General features: G+C 39.8%; 1 protein-coding gene across 3 annotated transcripts in view; it reads right to left on the bottom strand.

Moving 5' to 3' along the window:
- The window catches only part of LOC122994104 (laminin subunit alpha-3-like), a 56,165-nt gene that overhangs the window by 9,122 nt on the left and 32,849 nt on the right, over positions 1-14,194 (bottom strand). For all 3 annotated transcript variants that reach the window (XM_044368612.1, XM_044368609.1, XM_044368610.1), the window contains exons 34-62: positions 13,979-14,183; positions 12,898-13,042; positions 12,639-12,779; positions 12,094-12,255; positions 11,553-11,654; positions 11,366-11,449; positions 10,628-10,858; positions 7,525-7,638; positions 6,835-6,953; positions 6,655-6,735; positions 6,416-6,516; positions 6,241-6,294; positions 5,989-6,140; positions 5,329-5,439; positions 5,124-5,235; positions 4,757-4,924; positions 4,337-4,533; positions 3,962-4,078; positions 3,507-3,661; positions 3,147-3,288; positions 2,920-3,019; positions 2,717-2,833; positions 2,432-2,602; positions 2,119-2,270; positions 1,800-1,994; positions 1,554-1,702; positions 1,180-1,342; positions 929-1,056; positions 82-226 (exon numbers count right to left, since the gene is read on the bottom strand). In XM_044368612.1, the coding sequence (XP_044224547.1) occupies positions 82-226; positions 929-1,056; positions 1,180-1,342; positions 1,554-1,702; positions 1,800-1,994; positions 2,119-2,270; positions 2,432-2,602; positions 2,717-2,833; positions 2,920-3,019; positions 3,147-3,288; positions 3,507-3,661; positions 3,962-4,078; positions 4,337-4,533; positions 4,757-4,924; positions 5,124-5,235; positions 5,329-5,439; positions 5,989-6,140; positions 6,241-6,294; positions 6,416-6,516; positions 6,655-6,735; positions 6,835-6,953; positions 7,525-7,638; positions 10,628-10,858; positions 11,366-11,449; positions 11,553-11,654; positions 12,094-12,255; positions 12,639-12,779; positions 12,898-13,042; positions 13,979-14,183 (4,013 nt within the window). The remainder of the gene's footprint in view (positions 1-81; positions 227-928; positions 1,057-1,179; positions 1,343-1,553; positions 1,703-1,799; positions 1,995-2,118; positions 2,271-2,431; positions 2,603-2,716; positions 2,834-2,919; positions 3,020-3,146; positions 3,289-3,506; positions 3,662-3,961; positions 4,079-4,336; positions 4,534-4,756; positions 4,925-5,123; positions 5,236-5,328; positions 5,440-5,988; positions 6,141-6,240; positions 6,295-6,415; positions 6,517-6,654; positions 6,736-6,834; positions 6,954-7,524; positions 7,639-10,627; positions 10,859-11,365; positions 11,450-11,552; positions 11,655-12,093; positions 12,256-12,638; positions 12,780-12,897; positions 13,043-13,978; positions 14,184-14,194) is intronic.

Below are 14,194 nucleotides of genomic sequence, written 5' to 3'. Positions count from 1 at the left end.
CTTGAAAAGCACGTTTAATTCTATAAAAAAAGTGCATCAAAATATAAGATTTATGAAATAACCTCATGAACAATAATTTACCTCATTTCCAATGTACAAGAGCAGACCATTTTCTGAACGAGTGTAGACGGACATACCGATGAGGAGGACAGATGATATTTTATTTATAATCATTTTGCCATATCCAGTGCCTTCAAAGTAGTCAGAGTCCATTGGAGGTACATACCTGGATGCAGGGGAGAATCAGAAAATTGTTAAAATGTTAAATGTTAAACTTCTGAAGTCTCAACATTTTCTCACTGAACACACTTTCTTGAGCAAAAGTATCGATATAAAGTCAGTTTGTCTTTTTTGTCTTGAAGAGTTTCTGTTCGCCCCGCTTCTATAGTTCCATGTATTCATTTTTACGATCACAGTGGGGCTGGAGCATATTCCAGTAACCATTGGGCAAGAGACGGAAAAAATTCCTGGACAGGTCACCAGTAAAAACGGGGCTAATACTGACCTACTGCACGTGTTTGTCAAGGAACACCCAGCTAATTATCAGAAATCCACAAAAACAAAAACAACAAACCTCCCCCCTCCAAAAAAACAGAGAGATCATGTGAGCATTGAAAAAAAGAGCCAGTTCCAACTTTAAAACACTTGTTGATGGTGACATTGCCAGTGCTACTAAAAAGGAATGGGATAAAATAGGGTTGAGGGATGGGATGGGAATGTTTATCCATTTCATGCCAGAGTGATGAAATCAGAAACTGGAATGACACTGAACATTTTAAACACTTGATGGTAAAACAAAGAGCGGATGAGCTGCCTCTTTTTCTGCTGTATGTTGAAATAATGCCACAGGTTACAGAGAAGGCTTATAGCTAAAAAGAAAATTATCTAGAGTTTAATTAGTCTTAAGACTAATTATGCTAGGACAAACCTCTTGCATGGACTCTCCAAATTGATCTTCTCTGCCTTTTGGAAATTGTAGAGGCTGACAACTTTGTCATTAAAGGAGGAGAACTCAATGCAGCCCTTGTACTTGGGGTAGTTGAGAGGACTTGGTGGCTGAGGAGAAGCAAAACAGAGGAAGGGTATTAACAAAACCCCTAGTAATAATATTTCAGTCTTGCAAACCTTGTTTCCAGTAATTAGACATATTGAATGCTGGCAGTGTGTTTGGGAGCTCACAGTGAAGGTGTCAGGGTAGCCTCCGACGTAGAAAACAATATCACTGGGGCTGAGGTCCAGAAGGTTTTGGGTCATTGATCCTTGGTTGTTTTTCTTAATTGGTGTACCAGGTGTGTTTGATGTGTGATCTTTGGTAAGGATCAGCTCTGCATCTTGATAAATTCTAAATCATAAGATGAAAAAACCAAACAAAAAACCCCCAAGGTTTTCATTACATTGACACCTTTCACGAATTTCCTGCGTCTTTTTCACTTTTAAATACAGAGAGGGCTGTGTAGTAAGTCACAGTAGATATATGTCAGATGCCATAAATGTGCATTTATATATACAATATTGACTGCAGCAAAACATTTCAGAAAATGACAACAGTTTACCTGCGTAGGTCCACTTTATCAAACATGGCCGGCTCATTTGCAGACGTGGTGATAGAATCTGTTTTTATCTCGTATTCGACTCCGTTGAGCTTATAGACACCATACAGCACATTGCCCCTCAAAGCCATACCTATGTAGTTCTTTGAGGACTACAAGAAACAGTTTGTTAATGCCTTGTGCACAATTACAAACCAAATCTTTATATCAAATGATTCATATGGGCATTCATTTTAAGCACCCACTTACATCTTTATTGCCAAGGTACAACACAAACATGTCTCCATTGTCTATGGTCTGTCTGCGTCTGCGTCTTCCGTCTCCCCTGCCTTTAGGTCTCTGCAGAGAAAGAGATATGGCTGTGTAGGCCTTCAGATCCTCCAGATTCTGTGGCGGACGCAACTCCACATGGCCATCGCCTTTGAACTTCATTGGGACCACAATCTGGAGAGAAGACATGAATGAGGAAAAGACATTACAAAGGGGGAAGATCTAATCGATTTGGGGTTGGATGTGTATATAGAATTGATGGCTTATAGGTGAATATAGACAAGAGGGGGGGACTCACCCTGTTAGCTGCATCCCGGGCCTGTTCAATGAGCTCTTTGATCTTCTTGATGTTCTCAGTTATGTTGCTCTGGGGTGAGAACTGCGAGGTCAGGTCCTCCACCTCTGAGATCTTATCATTCAGAGATGGGATGGTTTTCAACAAGTCCTTCACTAAATGTAGAAAAAAAATACAATGTGTAAAAAGGCAGCCTCTTTCAATCCTAAATATACATAATGTATAAAAATGGTTATTCTGTACCATAAACTACAAAAACACATGAGAAATGTTGTGCCAAATGTCTATATGTATATATGTATTTTCAATATCTCACCTGACTGGTCTACATCATCCAATACATTGCTTAGGTTGGGGTCCACGGGAGAGACGCTGATCTTGTCAATTTCCTTTTTGATGGCATTCAGTTTGTCCATAGTGTTACTGGCTGAGTCATTAGCTGAAGCTGCCTTCCTCTTGGCCTCGTCGATCATATTAGCAATGTCATCTGATTGTGAGAAACAGATAATTAGGGACAATAAATGAAAGAAAATATGCTCTAATAACCTTCCAAACACACAAACAGTTGTGCTTAATCCTATAATGCCTTGTCTTGTTCTACCTCTTTTGGCATCATTTAATTGCCTCTGTGCATCAAGAAGGTCTTTCTCAAGAGCTTTCTTCTTCTTGTCAGCATTCTCCAGGCGCATCCTCACATCAGTGAGGTCGTCGGTAGCATCTGTTAAGAAAAAAAAACACAAATTAGTAACAAAGCTTTTGCATTATTTTAAAAAATAGCAACAGTTTAAGAAAGGAGTTGAATACCCTGAAGGTCTCTCTGTGCCTCTTTTGCAGTCTCCAGCAGGTCATCGCCAGTCTCTTTCAGGTCTTTTGCTCTTTGTGTGAGTTTCTGGTTTTTTACATTCTACAAGGAAGAAAAAACATATTGGTCGGTATTATTAAAGTATTCTATCCAATACATCATGAATTTCATATCATGCCAAGAAGTGTGCAGTTACTTAATGTATAGAGTGTCATAAATTGTGGCTTACATTCAAGGCGTTGTCTGCTGCATCTTTGGCCTCATTAGCAGCTGCCTCAGCGGCGTTAATTGCATCTGTGATGTTCTTGTAGGCGTCAATGGCGTCTTTGGCACTACGCACTTCAGTACGTCCACTTGCATTCTTCACGGCACTGCCACACAGGACAACAAGGGAGGAAAATAAACCCAAGACACATGGAGAATGGATGTACAAAAAATAAAAGACTTGGTATCATCAAGAAAGCTATGTAAGTGATGAGGAAAGAGAAGTCAAATTCGGAAAAACAACAGACACTATACGGCTGAATTTCACTCAATCCACTGATCCAACCTCAAGTTATAATGAGATATCTATTGTATGTAGACCTACTCCTCAAGCTCCTTAGCCAGCTTGTTGAGGTTCTTGGCATGTTCCTCTGCTGCCTCCACAATGTCCTCCTTGGCTGCTGCCTTGGCAATCTCATTCACCTTCCTGGTCAAGTCAGTCTTGGCACCATCCAGCTGTGCAGCCAGCTGTTCATACTCCTACAGAGGAGAAGGACAGGTGATTGGGTGCAAGATATTCATAACACCAGGAAATACCATTTACTTCACCTCAGAGCATAACAAGCAAAAACACTGATCATTATCTGAGTGGATGCATGCATGTTAGGACCTGATGCGTGTGGGATCAGATCGTTTATTGTTACATATTGTAGCTACAGTACATCAAAATGTTTGGACTCATACTGAGAGGCAACACATTACAAGCCATGTAACTTTATAGTTTTAACAGTAAAAAAAAAAGTAAAAAAAAAGATTCAAGCTACAGTTTGTCAAACGTACCATTTTACTGTCAGTTAGCATTTTCACCATATCCTCTGTTTTCTTCAGCTCATTCTTTGCCATGGCCATTTGGTCCTCAACGGTCTTCCGTTCTTTCTTTAAGTCATTGATACGTTTCTGTAGGGAGCATATGAATCAGTTTGATTAAAAGTACACCTGTGTAACGACTATAGCAAAAACTGTTATAGCATTTACATAATACCTTACAATTGACATGTACTATACAGATTATTCAACTATTTTTTACAACAAATAACAGAAACAAAATAATATATATGATCTTCACAGTAGTTTGTATGCAAAGTTACTAACTATTAACCCACAAGAACACATGTTCTTCGTAACTGATTAATTGTTTCATTTAGGTGTCATTACCTGCAGCTCTCCCAGTGTCTGAGAGTTAAGTCCATTCTGGGTGTTGGCTTTTTTCACCAAGATATCTGCTTCCTTCAGAGCCTCGTCCAGGTCCTTCAGTTTGGCGTTGTAATCCTTCAGAAGGCCCCGAATCTTCTCTGCTGCGGCCTCATTCTGGTCGCACTGCTTACTTACATTTGCCTTGATGTAGTCTAGCACTGGAGAACAGAATAGAATACATTAGACTAGGTTCATCCCTCATACCTTGAAAATAATGTTTCACACTTAAAACAAAGTAGTGACCTCAGAGATTAAAAAATTTAATCTAATAAAACCAGTTCAGTACTGCAATTTTGGAAAGGTTTGCTCTTCATGAAGGTCTTAGAGGAATTCACTGTTTTCACAAGTTTTTATTGGCTAAGTTTAGACTAAATATCGTACGTTTCTTGGCCTCGTCTCTTTCTTTCGCAGCAGCAGTCTTCTGGGGGGTGAAGTTTCTGTTCTCCATCTCCTTCACCATGCGCTGAGCGTCCTCTAGCATTTTAGCCAGGTTTTCATTGGGCAGCGTATCACCGCTGGTGCCTGCCTCCTTCAGCTGGTCAAGAAGAGCTGCGAACATACAGAAACATGCCAACAGTCAAGCAAATATTTAAATTTAATTGAAGGCTAAGATACTACCTATATTGCAAAACTAGATTAATATAAAATTATAAATGCAGAGAACAGAAGAGAGCAGGGGGCCAAAAGAAAGATGAAAGACAGAAAAGAGCTGTGCTGCCATTGAATTTACTGTGAGTTTTCATTTTACCTTGGATTTTCTTGAGCACGTTTCGAATATCTGAGTCCAGATCCTTAGCCCTCTTGTGGGTCTTTTCAACATCTTCCACTGCCTTGTCAGCATCAGCGGCCCTTTCATCTGCCTAAATAAAAAATTTAAAAAAACATTCTCACACTTATCATTGCATGCTGATTTCATTTAACTACTGTGCTAGGCATTCTCCCCAGCAACCTACTTTGTCTTGAAGGGAGCTGATGTCATCTGAGAGAGTGCCCATGTCATCTTCCAGTTGGCTGACTCTGGACTTTTGGGTGTTGATAGAGGAGCTGAATTTTCTCACAAGAATCTGCAAAGAGCACATAAATGTAAAGTAAGCTGCATGATGTCAAACTCAGATTCTGTAAGTGGTGTATTGAAGCTTGAGACTGATAGGGACTGTTTTCAAAACAGCACAGAGGGAAATATTTACTTGTGTCTCATGAATGCACAAAGGGTGCACACTCAAATGAAGTGGATGTAATACTGAGTTTACGAGGGAATGAGAAATGACAAGTTGGTACGACAAACACTGGCTTCCAGCGGTGTAGTCTCTAACTCATGTTGACACACTGGCTGTGGGACAAAATTCACTGAGATTGCTTATCAGCAGGAATCTGGAACGTTCGCATAAGTGCACTCATCCTTGCATCAAACTGTTTGTGTGTATGTGTGAGTGTGAAAATTATAAAAAAAAACTATGGATCTCATTGTGCTTGTTGTGGCTATTCATTTGGCATCAGGACATCATGTGAAGTCTGTCTTGGCTATTGTGTCTACACATAATCTGGAACTCTGCAGGTGTTTCTCTGTAGCCTTCAGAGTCAGCGGGCAGGGTTACAGTACACTGAAATGTTACCTTGGTGTCTGACACGGCCTTCTCCAGCTTCTTCAGCCTGTCCTGAGAGGAGGCACTGGCGGAAGCATTGTCCAGCTGAGCCTTGATCCTTCCCATCTCATCTTCCAGCTTCTCCAGATCATTTAGCAAAGTCTGAGCACAATTATCACACTCTGGAAAAGAAAGGAGGGTTTGGTTGACAAAGGAACCTACCCTATATATTGTAAACTGCATGTTACAGAGTCAAACCTCAGTTATTTTTTGTCTATTCACCTTGGCATTGCTCGTCTGTGTCTGTGTCTCCTGGCTCCAGTGTGTTCTTACAAACTACAGAAACAATAAAAAAGACATTAGGTTAATATTTATTAGATGTATAGAATTTCAAAAACAGTATGACTGAATTGATTGTATTAATGTGTAGCTTCAAAAGACAATCACAGAATCTAACCTCCAGTCCTGGGATCACAGCTGTTGCCATTGCCGTTGCATTTACAGGGCCGACAACTTCCTCCTTGTTTTAGTGGGTCACCATAGAAACCAGGAGCACACCTATGAGAAAGAGAAATAAATAAGATAGAATAAGTGACAAAATAGGAATAACTAAGACCTTTTAGAGTATCTATTTTGCACAGTATTTGAATATCATCTCCTGGCATGTTAAAATAATCTGTCCATAAAGACACTTACCTCTCACATCTGTCTCCAGCGTGTCCTGCTTTGCATATACACTGGAAGTCTCCATAGACCTGTCTGCAACCTACTGCAAAACTGCAGATTGATAGGAAGATTAAGATTTAATTCCTGAAATACAAATTTACATGTAATTATGGTACAACTATTTGGAGGTGTTCTGTTTTTCTCACGCACCTGTTTGCGGGCGCATTGACGGGGCACGGGCACACTCTGCATGTCCTCTGAGCAGCGTTTCCATAGTAACCTTCTTTGCAGCGTTCACATTTGTCCCCAGCTGTGTTATACCGGCAGTTCTGAAAATGACACATAATGTATTATTAAAAGACTTGTGACTTAAACATTGTAGATGTGCTGTATGAACTAAACCAGATATCAAGTCTTTTCCTACACTGAAGCAAGCCAATCAACCACCAAGAATTTGATGCTCACTGCAGAGAGCGTGTTCAACTGCTAGGGTGTGGATCAACACGTGCATTGCACACATGGGCCCGGTCTTGAGTGTCTTGCATAACAATAAAAACAATACAACAGAGATGGATGAGATTTTAAAATGTTTTCAGGCTCATCCTCCCATCAAGGAGAATAATGAGAGAGAGGGGGGCCCATAACGGGAAATCAGAAAACTATATCAAACAGTGCTTCAGATGTGGTGATAAAAAAAAAACACATAGCTACAGGCAAACAAGCAGGGTTGGGTTGCAACAGTGTGCCCACAGATGTACCCTGGAGCTGATAGGTCTAGACTCTGACTTAACTGTGGCTCACACACAGAGTCAACTGGACTGATGTAATCATTCTGCCTTTTAGGTGCTTGTAGGTACATATACTTATGGTCATGAGTGTTGTGTGTTGAGAGTTTCTTACCTGGCACTTCCCTGTCTTGAGCTCACACTCATCCGACAGACCATTGCAGTCACAGGGCACACAGCGGCCCAGGTAAAGTCCATTGGCAGCTCTGTAGTATCCAGGAGCACATTTCTGCAAAACACAAATATAAAGACATGTATACCATCATTTAAATTAGTGTAGCTGTACCTCATATATACCCAGAAACCACTGTATACCCTTTGAATATACAAAATAGCTAAAAGGGCAAGAGACAAAGTATATTATGTTATGTATTATTATGTTATTATAACAATTATGATATTAGAGGTGGGAAATTTAGATAAAACCTTCCATTATGCTATGCTGTGTGTTATTTTAGATGGTGAAGTTAATACATATCATGATATAGTACATTTTCTGGAAATTCAATGAAGAATCTGTTGCCAAAGAGTAGTCCTGCTCATTAATCAGCAACATTATGTTACAAGATCCAGCCAAATATAACCAGAATAATTAATATTATAAATGCTAAAACTACATCAATTTCTACCCTTTTACGGTTTATATTGTCATATTATTATCCAACTCGGAATGATATCATGTACAAATGTGTACCATAATACCAATTATCACCACACACTATCTAAGCTTAACCAATAAGCTACAAACACAGCATTAGTTTTATTTTGCCTAAACATAGCAATGTTTCCGCAGCTTTAGCCTGCCATTTACAAAGGATGATCTGTTTGGTGTCATGAAGTGTGGGAAAAAGTACTTGTAGAGCACACAGCCATGAACTTGACATGAATTGAATGTCATTAAGACATTGACACTGAAGAGCCAAAACATGTCCTTTGCTTTTAGAGAAAACAGTCTTCAAGTCACCAACAATCCACACTTGAGATGTTAAGAAGTATAACCTGCACTTGAGCTACAGTAATATCTCTTAAATGATAAGATGCATCACAGTTTTACCTGAATCTGAGAACTGGCGGCATTGTCATTGAGAGAAGGATACTGAATAGTCTGTCCTCTGTCATGTACTGACGGGTAGCGTATTTCTTGGGTTCCTTGGTCATTAACTGACGGATATTCTATCCGCTGATTTCCCCGGTCATGAAGCGAAGGGTATTGTATCCTCTGAGTCCATCTGTCATTATGCCTGGCGTAGCGGGGACGCTCCCGTCTATGGAAGGGTCTGGGCCCAGCGAAGCATAGTCCAATCAAAGTCCCCCATAACAGGGTCTGTAAAAGAACCCCTCTCTTCCGATGTCTATCCATACACGTATCTAACATTCCTAACGTTTAGTCTGTGTGAAATAATGCTCCACTCTCCCCTGCCTCAGCCTCTTAAACACACACGCTCACTCATACACACGCACACAAAGAGGACACGCCCCATGTCCTACCTGAGTCAGTGCTGCACATCAGCATGAGTGTATGCAGGCGCACAAGCACACACATGCAGGTGTTTACATGATCTCTCACTCCTTTTTTCTGTCTCCCCCGCAAACACACACACACACACACACACACACACACACACAGAATTGCTTGACACAGCCAGACAGACAAATGTGGCAAGATATCCACTATTAGCATTTGTGAAAAGAGAAAATGTGTTGACTTATAGCTCAAAGGGTGTGTTGATAAAGCCTCTACTTGAATTAGCCAGTACAACATTCAACGTATGTAAAGTGATAATAAAGTATATATATGTGAGTGTGTGTATGTGTGTGTATGTGTGTGTGTGTGAGTGTGTGTGTGTGTGTGTGTGTGCTTTAGAACAGCATTTGTATAAGCATATATGACTGAGAGGGGAATTCAGACATCTTCAGACAACATAGACCATAAACTCACGATTAAATCATGCTACTCAAATACACATCAGACACAACTAGGTGTGTCTGCTTACAGACACACAAACTGTAGGTGCACTCAGGTTTATGAGTAACAGTATGTTGCCAGCTGCCACACCCCATGTATCAAGGCGAGGCGCTTGGTCATATCCCCTCTGGGCCCATATAATCAACTTCCTTTAAACACACCCAATCACACAATGGCTCACGTACACAGAACCACATCTATGGTAACAGCACTCCGAGAAAATAAATGAGAAAAATATTTAATTAAAGTGTTCTTGTTATTACTGCTTCTCCCCACTAATAAATTCTCTCAGTTACATGAAAACTCTTTAAACTCTTTCTTTTAATTAAAGATCGGTCCATTCTCTTTTTAATTAGCTTTTGTGGGCAAAACTGCTGGAATCATGTGTGTATACAGATCAGATTTGAGAGGCACAAAAACACTAAGTAAAGTCAGTACCATTCCCAGAATAAAATAAAGTAATAGATAATAATACATAATAGAAGTAAAGCTTCTCCTTAGCAACAACATCATGAATGTTTGCTCTACGTTTCTGTGAGCCGTAGCCATGCCAGTGATTATAGCTGCATAATCACTAATATTATGTCTGCGTGATTGTGCATCACATCCCACCCTCGGGCTACACAATTTGGCTGCACAGCTCTCCGGCTGGTATTTTCCAGTACATTCCACCCAAGGCTCCTCAGCTGATGAATTTTTCCTCTAGGAAAAGGGTGTGTTACTTGGTTCAGACGTGTCAGGACACCTGAAAAGTATGAGGAGGTCCCGCTCCTCAAAGATGACAAGATTGATATTTCAATCAACACTTGCTCCACCCTGCTTCTTATATTCTCTGCTTCTGACAAAATTATCATTATCTCCCCAGCCTGTCACCATCTTTTACTAGTTCTTTTTCCATGTATTTTTCCTATATAGCTTTCAGGTGAAGGTTTTGTCAGCATGGAGGAAGTATTAATGTTTTTTGTTTTTTTTTAAAGTGTGGAAGTTGTGAAAATCAGTAAAGCAAGATTCCCCCAAGTTTTTGTCCACACCCAAGAAGGGATTCACCATCATACAAGTTGTGTTTGTGTTCACATATGAACTTATAAAGTTCAATAAAAAATCCAATTAAAAAAGGGCATACAGGTTGTAACTTAATAAACATACAATCCTCTGATATGTATCAACAAATCTTTACATCATGTTATTGAGAAAGAAAAAAAAAAGAGTCTACTGCTATTAAGGGATATTTAATGGCCTTTTAATTCCTCACCTCACAGGAGTCTCCAGTGTACTCAGGCGGGCAGAAACAATTTTCCACAGTGTTTCCAGGACCACCAGTCCCGTTGTTAGTGGCCTCCTCAAAGCCCACCTGTCCTAGACTGAGTCGCTGGCTCTGAGTAAAGTACAAGGCTCGGATCCTCAGATCCACCAGACCGGCTAAGACCATCATCAGTTCCTCTCTGGACACAGGCCTGTTGGTGCCAGCGTGGCGCCAGTTTCCCTGCAAACAACAGACAAGTTATTGGAGTACTAATCCTGAGACATATGTAAGGGGAAACTCAAATAGATATATATATTTTGGCTTTAATATAGTATAAAACTTGAGAGGTATGTAAAATTATACAGTATATTTTGTTATCAGCCCTACACCTATATCTCAACAGCTACTGGCCAGATTGTCTTTTACTTTGGTAGGAATATTTACGGTCAACTATGGATGAATCCTGATGTCTTTAGTCTATATATCTATTTGTCTCTGGTGACCCCCTGACTTTTCCTCTAGCACTACTACCACCAGAACAAACAAACATATCTTACAGTTCAAAAGACAGACTGCTAGTGGATCAACATGTTGAACTTAATAACCCTACTACTGATAAGGCTTTTAGAATAGAAAAGTACGAAGTTCATCCCACTCAACACTTCTGTATTATGGGACTAAATTAACATCACTGCCTACAGACACTTTGGACCTTAAAACAAACAGAGGAACAATTGTGTTCTTTACCTCCACAAGCAGGACTCTGCCCTGATACAGTCTGTCTGGAGATTGGACTTGTGGAGCCATGTGGATCAAGGTCATTTCCTGGCCCTAGAGGGAAATACAGAGATGAATAAATACAGTAAGTAATACCTGAAAAAGAAAAAAAGAAGTCAGAGAGAGAAGAAATTGGTGGCACTATGATTCTACGCACAGTTAGAAGGACATCAGGTCTTCTGTCCATCAGAGTCATCCCCTCACTGGGAATGCCAAAGGATTTGGACTGGTAGGTAACATAACCACCATAAGATGAAACCTAGGGAAAAGAAAGAAACACTATATTGCTTGAAGGAAAATTTGGTTTTCATGCATTCTTACAGTACCTACATGTCCATTACATTCATCCACTACGTTGAAAACTTGAGTGTACGCACAAATACAGTAAGTCGATTAGGTCAAAATAGAGCTAGGAGTTTTCATTTCCAAATAAGTCATTTAAATAATTAGGATAAATTGTATAGCAGTAATGTTGCTGCATCCTCAGATCTCAACAACTATGTCAGTGAGTAAAATATGGAACACAGACTAAGTCCCCAAAATTATTGAATTTTCTTTTAATCTTGCCTTTTTGGGCTCAATTTATGAATTAAAGGATATTACTCTGCAAATATCTGGTTCCATATTTAAACATTAATAAAGATTTACTGACACAAGCCTTTTTTCTGCCATTATGTTCAGTCCCTTCATCCACTCACCCTGTCTCCTAGGTAGGACGGTGGCGCCACCCAGTGTAGATCTCGAACTGTAGGAGGAAGCTCCTGGACATCTGCCACCACTGTGTTACTGGCTGAGTTCAACACAGAGGGCACCTCCCCCTGGTCGGGGCTTTCCAAACGCCAGCCACGCATTTCAACAAACTAACAACAGGGATTATATAGCAGTTAAAGGGAAAAACCTAAAACTCTCTATATATATCTTTATACAGTCATTTATGTTCAAAACAGAAGAATACCTCCACAAGCTGAAGATCAGAGCAACAAGACTTGATGTTAGTTAGATGATACCAGAATAAATAACTGATGGACACCACAGAATGTGCTCAGACACCGGCAAAATCACTATGGTATGTATACTATGATCTGCTATACTATCATAGGTCCTTTTCCTGAACATCTGTATGTATGTTCAGCTTTCATTAAACAAATAATGTTGTGTACCACATAACTGCTATCACCCAGAAAGCTTTGCAGGCATAACATTTCCAAAGGCATTCATGAACATGCAGTGAAAGCAAACACACCTTCCCCCTGCGCTTGCTGGAGCTCTGACACTGGTCAGTGGCTCCGAAACAGAAGCAACTGGTACAGCCATGAGGATTGGAGGGGTCAAAATAGAAGGAACCATCCCGACAGATATCACACCTCACACCAGCAACATTACTCTACAAACATGGCAGCAATGATGGAGAGAAAGTCAGAACAAGGCAAGAGGAATAAACAAAAATGAACAAGAGAGTTGCTGTTTTTTTTTAAATCAGCTATTTGGCATATTTAGCTCACCTTGCAGAGACACCTCCCAGTGTCTGGGTGACACACGTTACGTGTGACACCACCTTTTTTACAGTCACATGGTACACATTCAGGGAAGCGATAATAACCTGCAGCACAACGATCACACTGCCGTCCACTAATCCTAGGCTTGCAGCTACATAAAAACACACAGACACATTATCTTTAGTAAATTTCTGGATGTGATTTACAATATAATTTTATCAGGTTCATAAGTTTATAAAGTCAGTTCATTTACACTTTTACAGAACTGTATTGGAACAGCTCTTTGTGTACAGGCAAAGACAGTAATCACATTGTACGCATTACTCCATATTTCTTTATGCTTTAATGCTTTATATTAACTGAGTGGTGAAGCTTAAAGTGAAAAGATGCATGAAAGAAAAGACAATCTGTCAACATGACTGGTCTGTGAACTAATCCCTCATTAATTACTTTAAGTGGTTTGGTGATATGTTTCACTTTCACTGTTAGTGTAGAAGCTGCAGGCCTCTTTCGTTACTCAAAAATGAGGGAGTGAAAGAAAACTTTTATCTGTAAGGGACAAACCATTATTTCGCGCAGTACTATAGATTTCAAAGAAATGATACAATCATATAAGTAAGAATTATTTTTAAAAAATATATCATTAAGAAATTATAAGTTTATGCAACTTTTTTCATAAAGGGACATCTCATCAGTCAGTAAATAAGCATAAATAGAAAGAGTTTCAGTTTATAGTGATATAAATAAAGATTTTTTTAGACTGCTCTTCCCAGGGGTGACTTTTTAAAACACTTATTTTACTGGCGGGTCTTTTACGACTTTTGTCACTACATTTAAGTTTTTAAGAGAATGTCCTCTCTTGTTAAATCTGTATATTTCACTTATTTACTTTCTTACTTTTTCAATTTCTTGTGAAGAATGTTTTTGTTTTAACTTATGTAAAATTTCTGTAATATGACAATACATCTATGTACAGCCCTGGTTGTTAGTATACTACACAAGAAACAAAAAAACTACAAGCTGTAAAACACAGTTTAATTAACTAATCTCACTAATACAGGCTTGTTGATAGTAAGTTTCCACTCACTTGCACTGTCCACTGACACGATCGCATTCAGACCCTGCATTTGCTCTGATGCCACTTGGAGAGCATTCACAGGCCTCGCAGCCCAGCAGAGGGTGATAGCTGAAAGTCTCACTCTGACACACATCACAGGCTGGTTTGACTGTCTGAGGAGGGCAGATACACCGTCCTGTCGTTTCATCACACAATCGACTGCCACACTCGCATGCTGAAGAGGGA

This window comes from Thunnus albacares, chromosome 12, assembly GCF_914725855.1.
Source record: "Thunnus albacares chromosome 12, fThuAlb1.1, whole genome shotgun sequence".
In the NCBI taxonomy this organism is placed as follows: Eukaryota; Metazoa; Chordata; class Actinopteri; order Scombriformes; family Scombridae; genus Thunnus; species Thunnus albacares.
This window is presented reverse-complemented; position numbering and strand designations above follow the sequence as displayed.